At 38.5% G+C, this 9,096-nt stretch overlaps 2 protein-coding genes across 3 annotated transcripts; one reads left to right on the forward strand and one right to left on the reverse strand.

Annotated features, from left to right (window-relative positions):
• Positions 1-4,608: 4,608 nt before the first annotated feature.
• Positions 4,609-5,841, reverse strand: LOC112286351 (V-type proton ATPase subunit G 1). Its single transcript, XM_024528153.3, has 3 exons — positions 5,777-5,841; positions 5,494-5,626; positions 4,609-4,982 (listed from the first exon to the last, which is right to left on the reverse strand). The coding sequence occupies exons 2-3, from the start codon at positions 5,589-5,591 to the stop codon at positions 4,751-4,753; spliced, it is 330 nt and encodes a 109-aa protein (XP_024383921.1). The 5' UTR covers positions 5,592-5,626; positions 5,777-5,841; the 3' UTR covers positions 4,609-4,750.
• Positions 5,842-6,314: 473 nt separating this feature from the next.
• LOC112286281 (rhomboid-like protein 14, mitochondrial) lies at positions 6,315-8,816 on the forward strand. Of its 2 annotated transcripts, none has more exons than XM_090253006.1 (3): positions 6,315-6,642; positions 6,904-7,188; positions 7,613-8,816. In XM_090253006.1, the coding sequence occupies exons 2-3, from the start codon at positions 6,976-6,978 to the stop codon at positions 8,462-8,464; spliced, it is 1,065 nt and encodes a 354-aa protein (XP_090109132.1). In that variant the 5' UTR covers positions 6,315-6,642; positions 6,904-6,975; the 3' UTR covers positions 8,465-8,816. The 2 variants fall into 2 exon arrangements, with proteins under 2 accessions (XP_090109132.1, XP_024383796.1); XM_024528028.3 differs by adding an exon at positions 7,302-7,329 and having other exon boundaries at positions 6,315-7,188; positions 7,613-8,692.
• The last annotated feature ends 280 nt before the right edge of the window (positions 8,817-9,096 follow it).

The following is a 9,096-nucleotide window of genomic DNA, read 5'->3' on the forward strand; positions in this document are numbered from 1 at the left end:
AAATTCTTCATCTAAAAAACACGCTGAGGCTCCTGAATCTAACAAGGCAGAGACTTTGTAATATTTAGGTCTAAAATAACATTTAATGTAAAACAAGGAGAGGGCTCTGAGGAGAGAATAGGACCTTTACTAGATGTTGTGCAAGGTTCCAGTCGCACGGTCCCTATTGTAGCTGGACAAACTCGTTTTCTGACATATTGTCTTTTTTCACAGCCATACTCCTCATTTTGTGATTGCGTCATTTCTTTGGACAATGTTGCGTAGTGTGCTTTGGTTCTCCATAATATAAACATAATCCTTCTTGACGACGACGAGTCTTTTCTTGCTCAGTAAGAGGTTTGAAACGTACTGCATCAATTTATATATCCTCTACTTCCGAATGTATGTGTTGAAGAGATGTTGGTGTTGCCATTGAATTATAGTAACGTTGAGGTCCACTTGTACGGTTCTCAGATCAAAATTCAAAAAGGTAATTGTCACACTTCATAGCAAAGTCAATTGCTTGACTCAATGTTTGAGGATCAAGTAAGTTGAGCATTAATTTTTTTACCTCATATTGTAATCTGTAGAAAAATTGGCTAATAAGTGCAACATCATCCCACTTGATATCAGTTGCAAGTTGTCAAAATTGTGAAGCGTATAACGTTACTAATTGATTGCCTTGTCGTAAAATATGGATCTTATTGGTTGCAACCCGAATTGCATCATGCTCTCCATACATGGATCAAAACTCCGCCAAAAAAGCCTCTAGATTATCCAATATTGGATCTCGTCGTTCAAGAAAAGATGAAAACCACGATAGTGCTGAACCTGAAAGAAGTGTACCAATGAATCTAACTTGTGATCCTAGAGTTGGATAGCTTTGGGATTGAAGTTCAATCACCAATTGCACTTGATTGATAAATCCTTGAAACTTGGATCTGGTGCCATCAAACTTCTCGGGTATGACAATTCTTGGTTCTCTAACATTTGAAGGGCGTTCTACCATAGGAAAAAGGACATGGTTTGGTGCAGATGTTGAAGCAACTCCAACCATTTCTATATCTTCACTTCTTGCCAATCTTGTTGCTCCTTGTGGTGGTAAATTGAGTTGATGCATCGCAAGCATTAATTCCCTCAATTATTCTTGCATTTGTGCCATTGCACTCTTCATTTCGAGAAGTTCTGCTATGATAACACTTAGAAGAGAGAAGATGTCTAATATCGCTCAAGACAAATAGAAGAAAGGACTTGAGGACAAAGAAAATGATAAGGACATTATCAGTTTAGAAGAAGGTAATCCGCAACTTCTAATATGCTTATATCTTATTAAGAAAAAGGGGTAATCCACTCTTAATCAAGATTAGACAAAGCTCTGATATTGTAGGTGTACTCTTGTGAATCTGTCAAGGATAAGAACTCGATGAAAAAACAATTGAGACAAGTGAGCCTTCACTCAAAGAGAGATAACAAAATATTTATAAACAAGTATATATATTGAAATAGAAACTGGAATGGCTATTGCCAAAAGACAAGAAAACTAGAGACCCTTGAAACTAAACTAGAAGCAAGAAAGGAGTTGACAAGAGTGAAGAAGCCTTCACTCTTGTTTCTATATATACTATCTAACTAGGGGCTACGTGGCGACGTTCTATAGGACCTCTAATATGTGTTGACTTTGTAGGACATATGCCTTGACTTACAAAGCAAGTTTTTTTACGTGTGGGCCACATAGTTAGCTTGATCTTTAAGCTAACAACATGTGTGGCACATGGCCAACTTATTGACCACGTTTCTAATCCAAAAAGTCAATTAAAGACACCTATGAAGTCAAAGTTGCGTCTAAGAAGCTTTTAAGAAGCTTTCATATTAAATATAATAGAATTAACTTACTTTTATCTACTTTTACTTACTTCTATCTATTTGTATATGTAATTATTAGCTTACATGATTATGGCCGTGACATCAAGATATTTAAAAATGATATTATTATTTTCTTCTTTGAAGATCTCGTATTATTTATTAATAATAACTTATATTTTAGAATGTACAATTATCTTCTATTCTTTTATAAAAGCAATCCAATCATTTCCAATAAACAATAGCTTGCTCTTTTATAATACATTCTTCTCAATGTTGTAGATACACAACAGAATTTTAGCAATTGAAAACTAGTTCTGGATACTTGATATCAATGCCAATTCTTTATCAACAACAAATTTTTTTGGTAGCTTGCTATTACAATTGAGTTGTAGGAATTTTGCAAGTACATTTGTATGTGCTTGGTTGGAACTCCCACATTATAGAAGCTAACAATAGTCTTTTCTTTTTGATCTTTGACCTTAAGATGGACAAGGTGTGCACTTGCATTTGTTGACAAATTATGATTGTGATCTCTTTGTATGACCTAAAAAAACCAATGTTGCTCATATTGCTTTGTGATCATGTTGAAGAAGCAATTTGACATCATACCTAAGGTTTTCCGAGTTCTTATCTCTTTTATCAAGCTATGATAGTTGCCATACATTCTTCTACAATTATATTTGTAATGGACCATATAATGGCCATTATGCTACTTATACAATGTCTTCGTGATAGTTCTATAATCTTAAGCAATAGCAAATTTCTTAAATATCTTCTTCATTATTTGGTAAGAAGTAAATTCTTTACATGATAATGCATATGGTATTCATCTTGTTTCTTGTTGCATTCTTCTAGTGCACAAACATTGCCCTCCAACTCAAGATGACTGACAATCTTTTGGCTTGGATACACCATTAGTGGATTGTAAACAATCTCCTATAAAGGCAATAATGTGGGCACCAGCAAAGAGACTCCATCTTGCTTTTGAAGAAGTTCCATAAGTTGATTGATACATTGTTCCAAGACTCATAGTTTTACTGCAAACTTTGCATGCAAAAGTACAATGATTGATGTATTTGATATGCTCATCTTTCCATTAAAGCTTTCATGCAAGGTGCCTTCACTCTCTATTGGGATGTCGCTTATGTTGTTGACAAGGGCATTGCGATCTATATATATATATATATATATATAGATAAAGAAAAAAAAGAGAGCATGTGCCTTTCAAAAAAAAAGAGAGATCACGGCTTTCAAAAAACGTGCCAAGGTCCAAAAAAAAAAAAAAAAAAGAAAAAAAAGAAAGAGCATGCAAGGCTGTCAAAATAAATGAGAGAAGGAAGGTTAACAGAAGTAATTCCAACCAAACTCCAAAAAAAGCGTGGTTTCTATGTGGTACACCCTCCTGGACTGCTCTGCCACGTTTCCAAGCAGGTACTCACGTTTTTGGAGTCACTAGAATTGGTATTTGTTTGTAGTTTTTCCTTTACTTTGAAAGTGGTGTATGTGTGTGAGTTAGAAGTAAGTGGGTGGGTGTGCTGTGATCTGTGGCAGTAGTCAAATTGTCTGTGGCATTAGAACATCTCTTTTTAAAAAGGTAGTGCTAATTGTGAAAGTAAGAAGTAAAGAAAGCAAGAACTAGAGATATTAGGATTAAAGCTGTATGGAAATAACTAAAATGTAAGTGCAATTTTTTAAAAAAAATTTGAAGATTTTATTTGAAAGAAAACCTGGATCATTTATGACATTTCAAGATCAAGATGAAATAAATTTTCTTTCTCGGTAATGAATATTTCAGTTCATTAGTTTTGAGAACGTATACTAAAAGTGTTGCAACTGTTGTAGAAGATGAAATAAATTCCTTTTGTTAGTAAAACATAGAAATTTATTTTTGAGGATTAGTTGTAATAGTTTTACATTCCTCGTATGAGCTAGATATGAATGTTATTGTACGAAGTGTTTCAGCAGTACATTGTAGTGTGAAATATTGGAATCCCTAAAATGTAATGAAATCTTGATTATCTCAGTTGAATTGTTGATAATTTCATAGAAACAGAATAATTAAGTATTCTCGTACAGATCATTTGTCTCTGAATTGAACGCATTTAAAGATGAATGAATGATTCATAACATAAATACGTAGATACAGTAGAATTGTATTTTGAACAGCACTTGAATTCTGGAACGCAATGCTGAAATACTAGTATTTTCCTGTTCCTCAAATGTTTTTTATTACAGGCGTTTTGTTTGATGATATATATATATATATATATATATACATATATATATATATACATGCATTTTTGTATTACAGAAAAAGACTGTTGATTTCTTTCTGTTTTAATATATATGTTTCGGCAGCTTTTCCCTTTCACACAGAACAACCTACTTTTTCTGTAATCTTACGAAGGTGAATAAATTATTGTTTTTGTATTACCTTCTCAAAGCACGTACAAGTTACAGATGGCAGGTTGTGGTGGCAATAGCAAACTATGGTAGCAATAACAATAAGTGGTTTGGGAAGCCATTCGCTACATGGCCAACTTCAAACATTTCACATCAGGTTAAACATCTACATAAATTTGATAATCCAAAACCCTTTGAGCTTGTTCATCGAAATACCCCTAAAAACTTGCAAAAGAACACAACCACCTCTAAGAGACAGCGATTCGAGTTTCTTCCATCAGCACGAAGTGCTCGAAAAACTTCGCTTGAACCTTGGAGATACACAAACCAGGAATCTCTCAAAAGTGATACCGATCCCGACAATGAAATATGATTCCAGCGCATACAAGACAGCACTGTTATTTACACAAACAATACACCAGTCTGCTTCAAAAAATCATACACTTCTGCATCGTCTCCCTTCCGAAGGAAAAGGCCAAGAACTGTAATTAGTCACAGCTCTACCCTAATTCCTAACTGTGATAACATACTTCATCAGGAGAGCAGTAACCTCCGGGGCAACTTTGGCGGCTTCACCGCTGAGACGCTTGATCTTCTCGTCCGTCTCACCTTCCAGGCGCTTCAAGTTTGCGCCAGAATCACCGCTGGTGTCGGACAGCTTCTTCTTGAACTCGGCCTCACGCTGAGCTCTGTATTGAGCCACTTCTCGCTCAGCTTCTTCCTTGGCTTGCCTCAGTCTGAACAGAATTTATGTTAGACGTGGTCATGCATACTAGTTTCTGGCCGCGAATGGCGCCAATCCCAAAACAACCTTATCGATCAAAGACAGCGGCAAAGTGCGGATTGAATTGGTTCACTGATTACCCAACTTATCATTTAAGCCTAAAAGTTTGTGAGCCTTTGTACAAGAACTATTTGGAGCAGATTAAGACACGACAATATACCCTATGTCTCCTTAGAACATGACTACAGCTGAGCCTCCTCTCACTAATCCTAGTCATCTGTATCTTCCTCCGATCGGAGAAACATGCGCTTCAGCCGCAGCAACAGATAGATTCAAAAACCCAGGATCATGAAAGGATCCACATGTAAGTAAAATAAAATAAAATACCACAAACACAAACTCACAAGAGAACAGGATCACATTACCAAATACTCCAAGCACCGATCCGATCCGAATGCTTCTACTAGATTGACACCAATACAAAATTGAAAAAAACAGAGGGTGTATCAGTGGGCTCAAAACACCTTGCAGTTTTGGCAGCTCGAGCGTTGGACACAATATGTTGAGCATCTTGCTCGGCAGCAAGGAGCGCCTGAATACCTCCCCTGTCTGAAGAGCTCATACTGACTATGCCGTATGCAGCCCCTAGCTATGACACTGCATTCACAACATCAGAAACACTAAGATTATCTGGTATTGAGAGAGACACGTCCGCATTACATTCAAATTAGAACACAAGTCCTTCAAACCCTGGTAACTCAAATTCAATCGCCAAAATCAACCAAAATCGAAACCAGAAAAACATACCCTAATAAATACTAGGTGGAGATCCGGCCTGCACTCGCAATCGATCCACAAACAGACACTTCCACGAGCAAAATCACGGAATTCAATAGACGGAGAAGGAGCTCTCATATGCGAAGCACCGCGCTCTATTCTAGGGCTTGGCTCATTCGACTCGCATCAAAGGGCTGGCGACCTTCCATTGGTTGGATCCGTTCTGGTCCGGGTATATATGCCCATATACCATGATGTCATGCCCCGGGTGTCTGGATTGACATCCTCTCTCGTCTCGAGGGTATCAATCAGTAATGGACGACAAAGACGGTGCTTCCTATTCCAGTGGAGTGAAGTTCTGGAACGTCCGCGCGGTCGTCGAAGGTTGCGTCACGCGCTTCCGGCGGGCACTTCACATACGTCACAGTCTCGTCAACTTCGGTTCCCAGGCCAATTGGATTTCATGAAATTATGGAGGAGGCCAGTGCGAAGTAGGAGCCAGAATTTTACGTGTAGTGAGCCTTGTTTTAAAGAGATTGGATCTAGGTGTAGTTCGCAATTTCGTGCTGGATTGAGAGAAGGGCACCGGAATAGCTTACGCTTAGCTGAATCAATGCTAATTACATGGTCCTAGGCAATTGTATTGTAGGTGGTCAGATGTTTGAAGGTTCTTTTAGCTTCTTTGCATTAGTGTCAAGCGTAGAGAGAGACGTGGAGGTTTTTGTTTCCGCATTTTGTCGCGGAGTTGTCGTTTTTAGTTTGAGCGCTGTGTGGTGAAGAAGTCGGAGTGGGTTGGCAGTTGTCGTAAGACGGATTGGATTCACTGTTCGATGCTGATGGTAAAAGAACAGAGAGGCAACTCAATGTTCGGTTTCGAGCGATAAGGAAAGATATCAGTATGTGATTATGCGGAGTCTTCTTCTTCAATTCAATGACTGAAACCTCTTAAATTTTGACGAAGACAGGGTTCATATGCTGGCGATTAACAATTGTGACTGTGCCATGTGATATTCTATTGCACATGATACAGAGCTTCTAGGGCTTTGGAGAGAAGTGGTTATCCTGTTTTCTTTTCTGTTTTTTTTTTTTCTTCTTCTTTTTTAAATTTTAGCTTTTGGATTGAGTTTTTAGTGTTGGTTTTGGGACAATTTACGCAGAAGCGTAGGAAGCGAAGGATCAATTAGATAGCTCTGTGATAGAGGATTTCTTGCATAGAAGTTGCTACAAGGATGCCGAGTCGGCGGCCACGAATCCAGGGCAATGGCATGTTGTACATGCTAGCGATGCATGCTGCCTCGACTTTCATGCAATTGCCGAGGAAGCCTCCAGTAACGGCAGCGCTCATAGCTGTGCAGACCTTAATCCACTTACGGCCTGGAAAGCTTGATGATGCACTCCCCACGTTGTCTGAAGTATGCCTTAATCCATATTTTGTTATCAAGGTGAGTGAACTTGGTCCTATCCTCGTTATATTTTTGGGCTTCGTTGTAAACAAAATTTATGAGGAGCTGTCTTTTGTCATTTCTAATTTACTTTCTCATGTACTGGTGTTCAGGATTTCAAGCACACGGTTTGTAACTCATGTATTTTTCATCTTTTAACTCTGGCATTAAATACGTCAACAAATTGTTGCAGAGACTTTTCGATACGTTGTAGTCGTAGACATGATCACCATTTAGAGTGTAGAAGGGAGTCTAGTACTTCATATTTGGAGTATCACTTGGTTACAATGTTCGGGTCTTAGAGAGATTCAAAGCAGAGTAGGTTGTTAATCAATTAAGTCCATTTAATTTGCAATTAGGTTCTGATGGTTATTTTGGATGAATTTTCAATGATCGTTGTATGAATGTTGTTATCTGAGTTCAGGACTGGGACTTGAAGCGGCTGTTTTTGTCCGCATTTTATCATGTCGACGAAACACATCTCGTCTACAACATGATCTCCCTAATGTGGAAAGGCGTTCAATTGGAGGGTTCAATGGGAAGTCAAAAATTCGCAGGATTGTTGGCAGTACTACTTGGTCTCTCCTCTAGCCTTGTAGTAGCGTCTTCATCACTCCTCGCATTTTTAGCAGACTCTCCGACCTCATTTTATTCAGAATGTGCTGTGGGGTTCTCAGGTGTTTTATTTGCATTGAAGGTAGTTCTTAATTATAATTCTCCGAGCCACACCAACGTGTATGGAATCCTTGTGCCCTCCCGCTACGCTGCTTGGGTGGAGCTTCTAGTTATTCAGATGTTTGTTCCTGGAACTTCCTTTCTTGGACACCTATGCGGCATCTTGGCGGGTGTTATTTATATGAATACTCCTGAAGTCGTGTCTGGAGGCTTCAGCATGTGGGGCATTGTACCGAGCATTTTTGGAGCCTTGTCGTGGCCTATCAGGCGTCTCCACTGGTTATTGTGGGGATCCAGTGGTCGCACGTTTGGTCGAGGAACTGTTGGATTTAGAAGAGACACCAGTGCACCTTCAAGTTCTTTAAGAAACCGCGATCGAAATGAAGCCCTCGTGTGGCGTTGCCAGGCTTGCACTTTTGATAACAGAACAGCTGTGGGGGCTTGCGCCATGTGTGGTACACATCGAGTTGGGGAAGCTAGTCCGGAATTTGACGATTTAGCCCCATCAGCTCCGCTAATGCCCACTAGGAGGGACAGGTCTCTATCTCCAATGTCCAGAGAAGAGCTGAGACAGGCTCGCTTGTCTCGCTTCAACAGATAGCATCGTTAGTATCTTTCGATGCATAGGAGCTCAACTTATGCTTAGGCTGTATATTACTGCAGAGCTATTTCTCTTGCAAATTAATATTAAGGTATGCGATTCCTGAAGGTAGAGGGTCACGAAGTATAGAAGAAATGAGTTCTTTAGATTGGGGAGTGGCATCTTGTCATATTGAAATCTTCTCTCAAAAAACTTTTTCTTCTAACTTCTTTCCTCTTCGTTTATCAACATTCTGTACATATATCCATTTTGTGAGATTGATCCCTCTCCTTTGTAGTAGCACCTTCTTCTACTACAGCTAAAGGGCAAAGTTTTTATCTAAGATAGCAGTCTATTTATGATTTTCCATGGACATATGGCTTTGGCTTTAATGGTGGTAGATTAAGCATTTGATTGATGACCTCAAGTGGAATAACTTTCAACAGTGGAGATTTATTGCTTGAACAAGGTTTTTGTCAAAATACATTAGAGATGATTTTGTGTTGCTATTAGACTTTAGAGACTTGTTTTTGTGCTTTAATATGGAATACAAAAATATATGTATTAATATGAAAAACATTCAAAATTACAGTTAGTATTGATCACAATCAAAAACATGTATTTAAAAGTATAAAGTTAATCAAGTTGCAGAA

The sequence above is a fragment of the Physcomitrium patens genome, chromosome 9 (assembly GCF_059467195.1).
Source record: "Physcomitrium patens ecotype Gransden chromosome 9, ASM5946719v1, whole genome shotgun sequence".
Taxonomy (NCBI): domain Eukaryota; kingdom Viridiplantae; phylum Streptophyta; class Bryopsida; order Funariales; family Funariaceae; genus Physcomitrium; species Physcomitrium patens.